The sequence below is a fragment of the Rhea pennata genome, chromosome 2 (assembly GCF_028389875.1).
Source record: "Rhea pennata isolate bPtePen1 chromosome 2, bPtePen1.pri, whole genome shotgun sequence".
NCBI classification, from domain to species: Eukaryota; Metazoa; Chordata; class Aves; order Rheiformes; family Rheidae; genus Rhea; species Rhea pennata.
In genome coordinates this window covers 128,437,855-128,452,767 of record NC_084664.1, presented here as the reverse complement: position 1 = coordinate 128,452,767, position 14,913 = coordinate 128,437,855, and the positions used below count along the sequence as shown (strand labels likewise).

At 36.8% G+C, this 14,913-nt stretch overlaps 1 protein-coding gene across 1 annotated transcript in view; it reads left to right on the top strand.

The window, feature by feature from the left end:
- RAB2A (RAB2A, member RAS oncogene family) overlaps positions 1-14,913 on the top strand; it is a 40,802-nt gene that overhangs the window by 1,648 nt on the left and 24,241 nt on the right. The window contains exons 2-3 of the mRNA XM_062570339.1: positions 7,165-7,236; positions 10,759-10,826. Coding sequence (XP_062426323.1) covers positions 7,165-7,236; positions 10,759-10,826 — 140 coding nt within the window. The remainder of the gene's footprint in view (positions 1-7,164; positions 7,237-10,758; positions 10,827-14,913) is intronic.

Here is a 14,913-nt window from a genome sequence, read left to right as displayed (position 1 = left end):
GGTTATTATGACCATCTTGAAATAATTAATAGATCATAGATGATAATAAGACTTCAGATTTTTCCAGAGTGCTTAGGTGACTGACAGTTCATAAACGAAACTAGAGGACAGGAGATTACCTCACTAAGTTTTTTCCTGCCCAGGATGATGCAAAATGGTGGCGCAGAATTCAGGGTCGTAATGCTTCAGAACAGATGGCCTTGTATTCTGGTGCATCTTAAAAACTATAATTGTCAGAGTGGGAGAGAGGGCAGCAAACGTTGCTTTCATACAGTGATCATAAACAGATTAAATTTTTACAATGAAATATTCTCTCTGTAGTGGTTTCTGTTGACCTTCTGCACCTTAATTGAAGGTTGCTTCAGTTACTTGAAATATGAAATACAGAATGGATTTGTGTCACTTCTGAAGTTGTTTCCATTTCTTAAGAACCAAATACAGAAATTTTAAGATCTAGAAGAAACACACTGAGCAGAAAACAGCTCACAAGTTTACAAAAAGTGAAAAACTTCATGTAGCATTTATTCAAAGTTGCTGGCAGCCTCAACTAGGAAGCTAATTAAAACTTGTGCAACAATCATTGGTAAAATGAATTAAATATGCCAATAGTGGAAAGTTGGTTTTGCTTTTATTTAGATCTCCTATGAGCCTTTTAAGTATTCTAATATAGCTAATACCAAAGTGCCAGTTTATGTTGTGCACAGTTTGCTGCCAAAATGACTGTGATAGTTTAGGTGTTACTGTTCCTCTGCCAAAGGCAGTTGCACTGTTATAAATTAGGCATCAGTTGCACTGATGTAAACAGGCAGCTGTACTGATGGGAATTAATGGAGTGTATGGGCACTCTCCTGTTCTGTCCCAGTGGTGGTCTACAGCAGCATTACAGGCAGTGAAGATGTGCCAGTGGTCTTGCATGCCCTGTAATTTCGATGATGATCAAGAAATTTATCTTTGGGGCTTGATTTAGAGTCTTTGGAAGTGGATTAACTGCTTGGTGACTCAGCAATTAGTTATAAACAAACTGTAGATGAAAAATAAGGCAGCATCAACCCAGGAAGGATGTTGATATTTAGCTCATCTTCCTTTTTCAACACCACAAAACAAAGTGGGTTATGCAAGCAATAAACAAAACAACAACAAAGTCTGCAGTTACACAAGACACCTGCATGTGTATTCTGAATTATGATTCCAGATACTTTCATCTACTTCAGTATGATCTCAGTCTTTTAAAATGACAACTACAGAAACTGACTGTGTAAGACTGCATTTTGCTTAACAGATCTTGTCGCTTTTTTATTGCTTGCCTCATTGGTCACTGACATTCAGTGACTTTTCTTTTACTAGTAGTTCAGGCCCTACAGCTCTATGAACAACATAACAAACTCAATCCCATATTATTTATAATAGTAAATCTGTAATATGTGTTAAATAGAGTTTTCTTATATCCAAGTACATTTACCAGTTTCCAAAGAATGTTACAGTTCAATATGGCTGAAATACCAGTTTTGCAATGGTCAGAGTTCTTTCCATCAACATAATTTGACTGGTGGAATAAAATGGTCAGAGTTGCTGCATCTTCCATGGGCATGTCTTCTGTTTTTCTTCTGTGTATTAATTCAGCAACCTTTGGAGCTTCTTGCATAATGTGCTTTTACTTGCCTTCCAATTTCAGCAGATATCCTTAGTTTATAAGCAGCAACTATCTCTTTTTTTGTTATCTCTGTTAGGGGAAGATGGTGATACAAAGTGTAATTGCTTGGTGATCTAACTTTCCTTATTTTCTAGAGGAAAGTAAGCTGTCTAGTGTACTGTATCACTTGTCTGTGAAATTCTCAGAAGTTGAAATTTTTTTTTTCTTCCTTCCCTTCTTGTGGGCATGTATGTAGTGTCACTACACTGTTCTGGGACAGCTCTTATAAGCTAGCAACATGCATGGCAAGAACCTCTTGCCCTTATTTTCTACAAGTATGTAACGATACTTCTTGACTAAACAGATTTTCATCTTACCAGAGCTGGTGCTAGTATAGGTTGAGAACTTGCTCAGAGTGAAACCAGGGTTCTAGATCCATACTGCTTATGTCTTGACATAAGATCCTTTCGGTAATAATTTGATCCTTAAAAGGGCAGATACCATGTGATATTAACTAGAAATACTGAACTGTGTGTAGATACTCCACAACAGATCTCATGATACTGTTCCTGAGTACCCACTTTTTTTTTACCCATTTTTTTTAAAAGGCAATTTTTTTTGTGAGTGACTAGCAACTTTCTAAGCTTTTTGTGATTATCTAGGATATAAACAAGTTTTCTATAGCTTCATGTAGTTTAATTTTGTTTGGAGAAAGTTTTATTATTAAGAATTAAGAGTATGTAGAGTTACCAGTTGGATAATGCCATACTAAATAGAATGTGATAGAGCTGAAGAGCTCCTTTCAGTTTGTAGATATGCACTAATTTTTATGTAGAAAGGAAAGCTTAGCGCAGTGCTTTCAGTGGCTTGCTGTAAATTATTTACAACAGCATACATTTATTTATCTAACCTAAGCATTGAAGCTGAATCATTTTTGAAAAGAGTTAAAAAGCCATTTTTTACAGCACTGTTTCATAGTCATTTTGTAGCGCCCTTATATAGTCATTATGAAGAATTTTAAAGATTATTTTTCTTTTCTTCTTATCCCTTCTTAAGTTGATACGTGAAGGTCCCTCTGATTGTAGAGGTAGCTGACTGATACTTTGTAGTCTCTCTTGCCTATGAATTTTATTGAAATGTTCTCATTTAGTGACAGAATTGTGACTGACAGACAGCTGACTGATAAAAAGGGTGAGGAAAAAAAATCTCTGCTTTAGGTTGTGTCTTGTTATGGCTAGGCCTGTGGTTGGTAATATAGCACTTTGCTGAGTTGCATAAAGATGATGCAGATGGAAAGGAAGGAGAGAGGGAAAGAGTTGCTGCCTATAATAAGAAGTTTATTGGGCTCATGAAACATCTGGAAGCTATCTAAAGTTGCGCAGTCTACCACAAAGAACTAGAAATAGCTCATCAGTCAGATTAAAGGTCTGTATCTTGTGATATTTGTATTATTTATCTGGTTTAAATCTTAGCTGTTTTTAAAACCTATATTGTTTCAGACTTGTATGTTCTTAGAGACTGTGTTCACCTACAGCTTATTCAAAGGGTGTTTTTTTTCCTGCTTTCTTTTATTTCCTAAAGGGAGATAAGAGCAGCAGACAGCTTGTTTAAGCTCAGTTTGTACCAGGGATTTAGTTCCATGAGCACCTGAGTTGACATACCAGCTGGTTACAGGAGAAAAGGAGGAGGTCTTGCTCCCCTTAATGTGTGGAGACTGTCATGCTTTTTCATGAGCTGATTCAACTCAACTTTTTTTAGGTTAATTTTCTACTGAGTTGATTGGGAGGATAGGTGGCAGTGAGATAGGAAAGGTGGAGCAGATCTTCAGTTCTGTGGTGTTCACCCTGTCTTATGAAGCAACAGCAAGGAAAAAATTGTTCTTTGAGAAGGCTCGACTAGTCTAGTGGTTAGCTGCTGCCAAATTGGGTGTACCGGATTTTGCTCCTTGTCCTAGCTACAAACTTCTGCTTCTGAGCTGTCAGCATCATTGCTTGTCTAATCCTTCAGAGAGAGTCACATGGAGGTGACTTTTTTTATTAAAACCTAAAAGAAAAAAAAAGATATATTCAGAGAAGTAAAGGTACATTCAGAGAAGTACAAGAGCTATTCTGAGTAAGAAGGTGAAACTCTGCAGGAAGGAGTGAGTCTATCCATCAGAGGCAACTAGCAGTAAATCTAAATGGGTATCAAAACTGAATTCTGAGGGTAAATCTAAATTGGGACTACTACTATAATGCGTTTCCTCTTTCACCTTTCTTGGGAAGCAGTGGTGCTTGTGCAAACAAGTCAGGAAGTGATCCACAGAGTAACACGTCAGCTGATATGACTATTAGTGCAGGGAACAGAACTGCAGATTGGGTTAAACTGGTTTAAGTTGCTATGGATCCCTACTTTCTGGCTGTAGCCTGTCAGTAGACAAATCTCTGCTAGCAGTTAGGAGAGCCTGGAAGTTTCACTGCTATTGGCTGTAGTGCCCCTCAGACTCTGCAGCTGACAACTAATCAAGCAAAAATAAACTAATTTTTTATTAGACTGGTTTCATGAATTTATTTTTCTTTTCTTATGCTACTCATAGTGACATCACAGGAGCTAGAAGGGGAGAAGGAAGCAAATCTGCTTTTTGGATGAAAGCTATTATGTAGGCTATGCTGTGCTGTGGTTCCTGAGCTGCTTTTTGCATTGATGTGAGTTCAGCCTGCCACTGAAAAGAACAATCCTTCCTTCTAAGATGTATTTTATAGCCATAGTCTTGTGCACATACTAGCATTTTGGGTGACTATAGTTTTCCGCTGGATCAGTTTCTTGATTTGGCTCATTGCATAACCTTCTGAGTAAGAAGGGAGAGGTTAGTCTTACCACTTGCCCATTTTGGCTTGCTGAGCAGTGAAACAGATACTAGTGCTGATGTAAGAAAGGGAGCAGTTGAAGTGTGGCTGGGCCAAGACAGACAGTAGGAAAGCCTGGCAATGCTTTCCCGAGTGAAATTGATTGTGGAGCGACACCCAGATAAGGAGAAAGGTGTTACAGATACATTTGGAACTAACCCAGGCTGGTGTTTGGAATTCAGGATCTGAGGATAAAACACTGCTGTAGCATGAATTCTAGTTTACTTTTTGTCACTGTTTGGCTACTAATAATCCTGGAACAGGCACTTGCAAAGAAGCATTCTGCTCCCTTCTGAGCATGTAATCCATTGCTTCAATTTATTCCTAAGCAAGAGCTTTTGTTTGCTGTATTTGTTGGCTAAGTATGTCCAAGCTGTACTCAGTTCCTGTTTTTTTAAGATATTAAATATTTTTTGCTCCTCTGGGGAAGATATTGCTGAAGCTATGTATCACTTGATTGTGGCAATAAAAAGGAGAATCAGTTGGTAAATACTTAATTTTAAAGTTGGCTGTGCAACTTTAAATCTGCCCCTTTTGTTTTCTACAATTGGTGGCTTTCCATAAGACATGCTCAACTACTTTTCCCAGGGATTCTGCCTCATTTACAGTCGTAAGTGAATGAAGTAAGTAGTATGAAGTAGTATGAAGTAAGTAGAATGAAGTAAGTAGTCACTTTGTTCTTAGAATTTATTCAGTATAGTTACTGTATACTATTTGTATGCAATGTAATTGGCTGCCACACAACTGTTAGCTGATCTTTGCAGCATCTGTGTATGTCATGAAGTGGTAAACTGCTCAGGAGTTCATACTTGGTTCCTGTTTATGACACAGGTTACTGGCTGTGTCTATGCCAGAACAGTTTTCTCTTGAGCTCCAGAAATTAGCTCCACTAGTTTTGTTGGGAGGCTAGATGAAGCATAATGTATACCTGCTTCCTACGTGCTTGTGAACTGATAGCTTACTGTCATAAGCCAGAGAGCTGCAGAAAGAGAACTGTTAAGACTGATGCTGCAAACTTTGCCTCAGGCTGTAGTGCCATGCCAGTCTAAGCTGCTGATCTGCTGGCTGCTGCATTTCTGTTCCCTCTTTTTGAACTAGCTCTGAGGCTTGTCTGACCCTACATTAAGCTGTTTCTGCATGCTTTGTCACTCTTGTTCAGTTAGTGTGCTAACCCAGCAGACAACTGAAATAGTTTAGTCAGATGAGTTCTGAAGCAGTATGGGAAAAAGGAGCATGAACATGCTGCAGGGAAGAGTAGGAGAGCAGCAACAGCAATTAACTTAGACTGCTGGATTTTTTGCATCATTTGGGGCATTAATTTCAGAGTATCATCATTTTATTACAGCTCATTTTGTGACAAAATCAAAGGCAAATCTCCCATTTCTGTTAAAATCGATTGAAACTGGCTGCTGGTCTTAGTTTTCAAGACCAGATGGACAGTGGTTATAGTTGTATAGGCCTTGTTTCCTCATGAAACAGTCAAACTTTGAGAAGTTGAACACTTGGAAAAGTGAAAGATCGTCATCACTGTATTCAAGTCTCTGGCATACTCATCTTGTGAGCTGCAATATGGTTGTTTTTATGCCTTTACTTGCTGTCTTTTATTACCACATATGTCATTTGAGATCAATTGTTGCCTGGCTTCTAATGTGGCTAAAATAGGCTCATCTTGCTCTGTGGATAAAGCAGAGCACAGGAGTTTGGACGTCACAGGATCATAGGTTTTGTGATACTGTGTTCAGAGAGTTTAAGTGTATACAAACCAAACATATGACTGCAGAGATTTTAAAAGGCCAAAAATGTGAAATTTGATAGACTGAGACTGGAATTATGATCCTTCCAAGTAAAAGAACAAGGCAGTATTATCGTAGATATTATAAAAATTGTAAAAAGTAGATGTTTACAGATCTAGTTAGTCTGAGTACCCCTGTCAGCTGCATTAACTTTTGCTTTTCTGTGCTTCCATGTACAGAAGGAATTGCTTATCTACTGGGCAGTGTTTTTGTAATGTAAAGTAATTCTTACAAGAATTGTCCCATTGAGATATCCTGATTTCTGACCCAAATGGTTATCTGTCTGGCTATAGTGTGAAATCATCTGTTGCCAATTCCACTTGGCTTGTCTGATATCTATTGGGCAGCCAATAGTCAGTAGCATGCGTATAGTTCTAAGCAGCTGCATATATACTGCTGTTTCCTCTGTTGATAAATTAGGAGATAGTGGAGTGAGGTTCTATTGAGAATCTAGCTAGCTTGGAAGAAATCTTAAGATACTGAAGCAGGGGGTGAAACTGACGCAGAACTATGGCGAGAAGTAAGACCTGTAGTTACTGTTGTGAGAAGATGTAGAATAGTAGCTTGAGAGTGTGTTAGGAAATTGGTCTTCATTAGTTTTAAAGTCAGAAATACTTTTTTAAAGAACTAATTTTATTCTATTTCTGAATAATTGCTTAAACTTCAGTATTTCTGGAAATTTAAAGGCTGTTACATTCTGAAAAGGATATATACACTTCAGAGTGAGATCTGGTATTTTAAGTCCTAGTTATGAATTTTAAAAAATATACACCATTTACTTCAATTAATTTTTGTTGGTTCTTAACAGATATTTTTTGAATTTACTTAAAACCTTTTTCTTTCTTTTTTTTTTTAGGTGTTGGGAAATCATGTTTATTGTTACAGTTTACAGACAAGCGGTTTCAACCAGTTCATGATCTTACTATTGGTAGGTCTGTTTTCTCTCCTCAATACTAATCTGCTGTTTTGAAAAATGCTTAAGGTTTGTTTGGTTGTTTTTTAGGGTGGTAAGTAGCTAGGATATCTCAGCATTCATTTGAGTTTCTTGTGCTGAGCTGCTGTAGGATTTGTGCTGTATTAAAGCATCAGTGATTTTTTTATGTGATCAATGTTTGTTAGCTAATGAAGCTAGATGGGAGTCCTGTTTCTCACTGGGAAGGTAACATAGCTATTAAATTGTTTAAATTGATTCAGGTTGTCTCAACTATTTCTTCAGAAAAGTTAAAAGTTGGACATGGAAACAGAATTGGTCAATCTTGAAGTACATTGCTAGTAATACAAAGGCAGACTTTTTGTTAGAGAATAGAATGTTAACCTAACCCTGAAGACAAGCAGCAGATAAAACTGAAGAAAAGATAACTTAGAAGATGAATAAACAAACTTACTATTTGGGAAAACTAACTTCTTGATGGAGAAAGGACTGGAGCATGGAGGTGTTTGCTGTCTGGAAGGGATGTTTTTTTTTTTTTTTTCTGACTCCTCAATTGGATGAGAATGTGATATGAGATATGATTTCATATTGGTACTGGGGAAATTTAATTAATTATAAAAGAATACATTGCCTGTAATCTGGCTACAGTAGATGCTATGAACTTTATCTTTCCACATAAAATAGTACTGTGTGAATAAATTTTTTTGTGAACAAGGTTAGTCTTCTGATCAGTTTTGCTATTAAGCATAGCAGATGCAACTCTCTAATAAAACTTAGAGGATCTTCAAACTCCTCATGTTTGTTTCAAGGCACTTATTAGACTATCTTTCTTATCATGCTGAGCCTTGTACAAATGTATCCATATTCTGTATTCTCAGTTTGTGCCTTGGAATAGGTAGGCTTCCTGTGTATAGAAGTACAAAATGGACACTTGAAATACAAACAAATATTCTTGATGTAGCAGAATGTACCAAGTGGTTTCATTATGGCTTTTATTTCTAGTTTTGGAAGCCTTGCACAGCTTGTTGTCTAGCTGCCTGATACGATTCAAATTATTAGGCTCACATCAGTTTTCAAATATTCCTGAGGTTTTTGCAACGAGTAGGCTGGTTGAATAAAAAGCTTGAGTTCTCTATGGAGGCATGACTTATTGCCATCTTTCCTTACTGCCTGATAGATCACACCTTGTATATCATTCATGCCTTTGGCAGCGCTGTCGCATATTCCTGCTTCTCAGCAACTTGCTAGTTTGACATAGGAAGTGGCTTCACCTAGCAGGATGGCTATAGTGGCAGTTCTGTGCTGGGCAAATAGCTAGCTAAGATCTCTAAGCAGATATCAAAGCTAGTGGGATGCAGAGGTGAACCTAGATAGCAGTGTAATAGAGATGTAAGAATGGAGTCCAGCAGGCTGCATGAAAAGGGGAAGAATGAACACGGACTGGAAGCAGCCTGCACTTAATTGATAGTGTATGCATCTGATTTTGGCTGGGAGAATGCTGCTTTCAATTAGCCCAGCTGAATTAGAAGGACGGAGGTACATATGGAAGGTGGGTTCAAACGCATATGAATTTCCATGCAGCACAAGATTGGATGAGTTGATGCTTTCCTAATGCAGTTCCAGCTGATGTTGTTCTAACTCCTTAGAACTTGTAGATTAAGAAAAACTTACGTTACACTGCCTAACTTTTTTCAATATAGTACAACCATTTTAACAAATGGGAATGCAGCTTCTTTCCCTGCTGCAAGCAGCGTGGAAGAAGGGAAACCAAAACTGGATATGTGGGGAAAAATCATACCATCTAGGGTTTTGCAAAATTCAGCCTCAAATTTTAGTATAGCTAGTCTAAAATGTCAAATCTGAAATTCAGGGAGAAACTTTAATGATGCTGAGATTAAAAAAATACAATACATGAAAGTAGATTTTATCTGCCTTGAAACTACACACAGAATTGTGCATAACTGTAGAAGCATACTCTAGCTTAAGAACTTGCAGTGTAACAATTACCTCAATTTAGTTTTCCTTTGTGAATTGGAGTAGACTTCTGTTTGCTTTCCCATTATGCTTAGTACATATCCTTACTCCAAATCTGAACAGCTTCTAGTCCTTCTTTAAGTTAATAAATTTGGCAGAAAACTGTTCTTTGTTTCAAACTCAGTTTTCTCACAGCAGAAATTTTGATGGAGTGGGTTAAATATTCTTTCATCCTTTCTATAAGGATATGTGGAGAAACTAAACACCTGGGTCATTGCTGGTTTTAAATTGGCAGTTCCAGATCTACATTTTGAGATCAAGTAGTAGCTGCAGTGTAGTGTGCTTTTAGTAGTCCAAGGACCTTCCTCAGGCTTTGCAATCAACTTAACAATATTGTAATTTACATGCTCCCTCCTATCTTCCTCCTCCTCCGCCTCTGCCCCTACCACCACCAGTAATTTTCTTTCTGTTTTTGCATATAGTTACTGCAAGTTATTTGGGCACTTAAGAGAATAGAGTATTCTTTGGTGCACAGCTTACACTTGGTTCCAATATCATGTGTGGTAGAAAATGTTTTCAGTGGGTTCCCCTCCCCTCCCTGGAAAATCATTAGCTTTGCCAAATGCAATAGTGCCCTCCAAAACCTAAACAAGCTTTTGAGGAGACATTTGGTATATTTCAAAATCAGGGCTAATTATTTAGAAGACTCCTATCTAAATCTAGACAGTGAGCAATGTAAGGCAAAACTTAAGCTACCAACTTTCTTTTCTTTTCTCCAGAAATAATAGCACGTGAAACAAAAAGTAATTGAAACTTGATAGCTTTATAAATAGATCTACTGTCTCTAGGCATTTTTAGATTTTAACTTGCTTTAGTAATAGCCTGAAATTTATGCTTAATTACTGTTAATGATCTTAAAGCTGCATTAAAAGATGAATTCAAAAGAGTAAATTTTTCCACTGAAGAAATTAATTTTGCTTATCAGAAACAAATTTGTTCTGAGTTACTACTTTTGATCTTTAACTAGCTGGAATTTGGAAAGGATTTTTTTTGTAAAGGCAGATGGAGTATTAATTAATAAATTATCCTGTTGAAGTTGGTGTTTGTGTGCTCAATTTAATAGCATATTTTGCTAAATAGTAAGTCTAGACTTAAATCTTCCAGATTGCCTTCAGCAATCTAGTGTTAGCAGGATGTTAAAATGAGTGCGACTCTACTCAGTTTTCGGTTTGTGCCCAAACAGATGTGTTCTTTTTCTCCCTTTTAGCTAGAGCGGTTAAATTTTTTTGGAAAATGTTATGCGAAACACCTCTTTTACACTTTCCTCTAGTTAATGCATTTTTAAAGCGGTTGAAAAGTTAAGATTTTCTTTCTTCTGGAAAAATTTCCAACTCTGAAGCAGCTAGAAAATTAACAAAATCAAATTATATCCATAGGAAACTGTCCTTCACAATGTTAACTTTAACTTGTTTACTTGCTTTTATAGTGGTGGACACTTCTTTTTGATATATACTAATAATGTAATCTTTTGTAAAATCTGTTCAGGTGTAGAATTTGGGGCTCGAATGATAACTATTGATGGAAAACAAATAAAGCTTCAGATATGGGACACGGTAAGTAATAAAATGTGGAAACTATTTAAGCATGTGGCTCCGCTAACTTCTTATTTATTGTTCTAGTTAAGTTCTCTATGATCACTCTACCGTGTGAGACTGTTCTTAGTCTTATTGCTTTCTTTAGTTTCCCTAAAAATTTGCTAAAATTCCCTTTCTTTGCTGGGATGTACTCTTAAAATGGTGGAAATTTCTGCCATTTACATTGTAGCTCAACTTCCTCCAATAACTTTTTCAAATTTCTAAGGCTGAAATTCATGCTGTTCTTTTTTTTTTCTCTAAAAGTTTTTTCTGTATTATTGAGATTATTTATATTTCAGCTAAGTAGTCTCTTTCCATTCACTTATGCAAGATCTGCTTAATTCAACTTCCTTGTGGGAAATTGTGATTTGTGTGCTGGCTTTAATCTCTTACTGAATTAAGAGTTTTCTAGAGGAGAAAAGTTTGCACTTCTGATGTAAAAGTAAAGATATTGCTCATTTCACTTCTTTTCACAGAAGACTGAAGAACTCAAGTTCACTATACAGACAAACAAAAAGGGGTTGGTAAATGCATGAAGTTTGCAAAAGCACAGCAAAGAAGGCAAAGGCTTTGATTCTTCTAGTTCAGATTCAGAACATTTTAACGTTATCAAGTCAGCTTTCTCCCTCCAGCCCTGTCAGTTGCTTTACCTGGGTGTGCCTGCTTCATGGTCTGCACTTCTTATGCAACAGCTTTAAGATGCCCATGTAGATAGCTGTGCCTTTCTCAGGTGCTTAACTGTTCCCTAAGGCAGCACTTTCTGGTTCCTTCTCCAAAAGCGTTTTAGGATACCTCTAGAAACTGACAAAGAAACAGCTGTAGCGTCACGTTTGTGCACTTTTTGGTATAGCCAATCAATAGAGGGATATATATTTATATATAGCTATGTATATTTAAACAAATGCAGTATTTTAGCTAACTTGAGAGCTAGTGTATCATGCTAGTGTATCATTGAAATGGCATCTAGCACTTTGGAAGTTTGCCATGAAAAGGTGTAGAAGAATATGGTCAGACTGTGCTTGCATTAGGCTTTTCCTGCTTTAGGCATTTGTCCCATTATAACTATGGATTGCTGACTGCCAAGACAGCTGATCACTTGAAAATTAAATAGTCAAGCAAATCTCTGCATGAATAGAAGTTTCAGGAGCAAACTTCTCGCATGACCACGTGAGGACAAACCTACTCTGGTCTTTGCTTCCTAAAATTTGGACAGATTTTTTTTTAAGACAAAATTACTAATGTTACTGCTAGTGCAGGCACTGTCTTTCATTGTCTTTCAAACTGACTTTGTTCATGTGTTATTTGCTCCTTGAATAGAAATGAACTTCAGCTGTTTTTTAGTAGATTTTATTTTTCTTAGTGCCTGCAACTCAGTAGCTCTTCATAGTCTCTTTGGCTCCATACTTACCTGCAAAGTGTCCAATAGCCAAAGTTTCCATGGAATTGCTTTTCACTATAAATTCTTCCTGGGCAGTGTTTATATCTAGCTAAATTCTTTACTGTGTTGTCTATAAATAAAAAAATATTCATTGAAAGCTTTCATACGTTCTCAATACATTGTCTATGTCATAGTTACTAATAATTTATAAATTGTAAGTGATAAATGATTGTAGGCTGCAGTTAAAATTTTAACTGTATGCAGGCTGAATTTTAAAACATGGGATATTTCTAGTCTAATCCGATCCCGGTTTGTAAGCTTATCTAAATTCAGATGGCTTAATTCTGGCCATACAAAGATCTTGAAGCAATAGAAAGATAAGAAATATGAGGTATTTTCAAGAATGTTTTTTGCTTATGACTGCTGAGGTGCATAAATATGTCAATAATGACCGAGGTTACTGAGTCTGTATTGTGTTTCTGGGTTGAGCATTTCCTGAATTTCTTTTTCTACGAGCAAAAACTGCTAGCTGTTACCAGTGCTACTGCTGTATTTAAAAGTTGTTACGATATTTATCTGATAAGAAAAGGTTCATTTTGCAATTGCATATTACTAAGAAAATACTTGAAGTGTTTATGTGTTCAGTCAGTGCCTGCTGAGTTACAGCACCAGCACATCTCTAACTTAGTAATATTCTTCTGTATCCGCCTAATTCATCAATGTACAAGAATCTTGAGCAGAGACCTAAGAAATAAAATTTGTTTGATGGTTAACAATGAATAAGGACTTGCTTTCTTAAGCTAGTCAATATTTAATTTAAAAAATTCTGACCAGGTACTTCTGTGGTAGGGTAATTAATTTATACTGTCTTAAGGAGATCAGTGCAGCTCCAGAGAGGGCTGTACATAGTGATAGTGGGAATATACGGAAGCTGTAGCCTGCTTTACTCTGGGAGAGTGTTAGTTTACAGGGGCAGCTGATGCTAGTGCATGGCTGTGACATCTATTTACTTGCTCCCTTGTTCTGAGTATCAGAACTCAGGAATATTTAGTAATAAACATGAAATTAAAGTTTTATTTTGGTTCAGGAGTGTATTAGAGAAATTAGCTGTGCTTACTACTCCTTGGTTTTCATGTGGGACCACTAACAGAATTCCTTCTGTGTCTATCTAAGCCAGAAGATATGCTCCAGGAGTACATATGTCCCATTAGCAGTTGTAGTTCAGTATCTTGTCCTGTGGGCTGGTAGTCTAGAACTAGTCTGAAGTAAGAACCTAGGAAAGGTGTGCGGTTGGATATTGCATACTTACTGTCAACTATTCACCTGCAGCTCTGTCTGTTCCAACGTCTACACCAGCAAAAAGTGTCCCCTCTTGTTCTCTCCTGTCTACAACTGCTCCAGGACCTCCTATTGCTGAGTACTATGTGCTGTGGCTATGACATGTCAAGGTTTTTTGGTCTTTGAGTCCTTGATTTGAATTTTTCCTTTCCAATACATTTAGATCATCAAGGGTAGTGATGTAGGGCTAAATTGTTCGTATGCCTTGTCTGTCTTAGTCTCTAGATTATTTTATTTCCTGTAGTTTTGTTATCTTTTTAATGACTTTTAGTAAGCTAGCAGACTGAGAAACACTTTCATCAAAGATGGTTAACTGGTAATTGCCTGCTATGAGGCATTCAACTCCTGTTTTGTGGAAGGGTAGGATATTTAAGGTAGCACCAGTTGCCAAAATAACTTTCCTTTTTAGGGAACCAGCAGTGATCTGCAGAAGTTGGTAAAGAACAAAATGACAGTTCTGGGAGCTGTTAAGCTTTGTGGGTTTAAACAGGCTGTGCAGATGGAGGTTGTTTGTCCTGTGACAGTGTAACACTGAGAATTATAAAATCATTTCTCCTCAGAAAAACATCGTTGTTGCAGAGAGATACAGGGCTTGTTACCAGTCTGAGTCAATATCCTTCATTTTGTGGTTGAGAGGGGGATATTTCTGTATTATATTTACTGTTACTAAAAAGCCATTGTTGACAGGTAAAAATAACAGTAGTTGAAAGAAGGAATTTGAAGTTCTATGGAACTCTGCAGGTGGAAAAGAGATCAATAATGATACTATATAATACTAAATCTTCTGCAGACTGTATTGGTATGACTGAGAATTTTGCTGTGTTTAAATACAGTAAATTTGTAATACCTTGTTTTTCCTCATTTCATGGAGATCTATGACAAATTATTTCTTTTTATTCATTATTATGTTTCAGTAACATTCTGCCTCTTGCCTTTGTGTCTGCTTCATGCATATTAAGGAATAACGTTCTTATTTTAGTTTTCCTCTTGAAGAGAAAAACCTAGTCAGAAAATAGGAGTTGTAAACAACAGATTATTTCTAGGGAGCGTACATTAAACAAACAAACAACAGAAAATCCCCCAAAACCCAATAATCCTGCCTCTAAAGTTTCTGTTAAGCAAGTAAGTGAAACCATGTCTTTTTACTTGTTTGTTTTATAAGCAAATTTCAAGTAGTTTCTTGGCTTACATGCAGGTGGGCTTTCTAATTGAATTGGCAGTGTTTGCTAATAGGTGAGCGCTTGCACAAAAAACTGTGGGGCTTTTTTTCCTTTCTGCAAGATTACATGTTAAGAGCATGTTTTTCTTTGCCCTAAATCTGCAGTGTGAGTTATCCAGCCATTTTCAAAT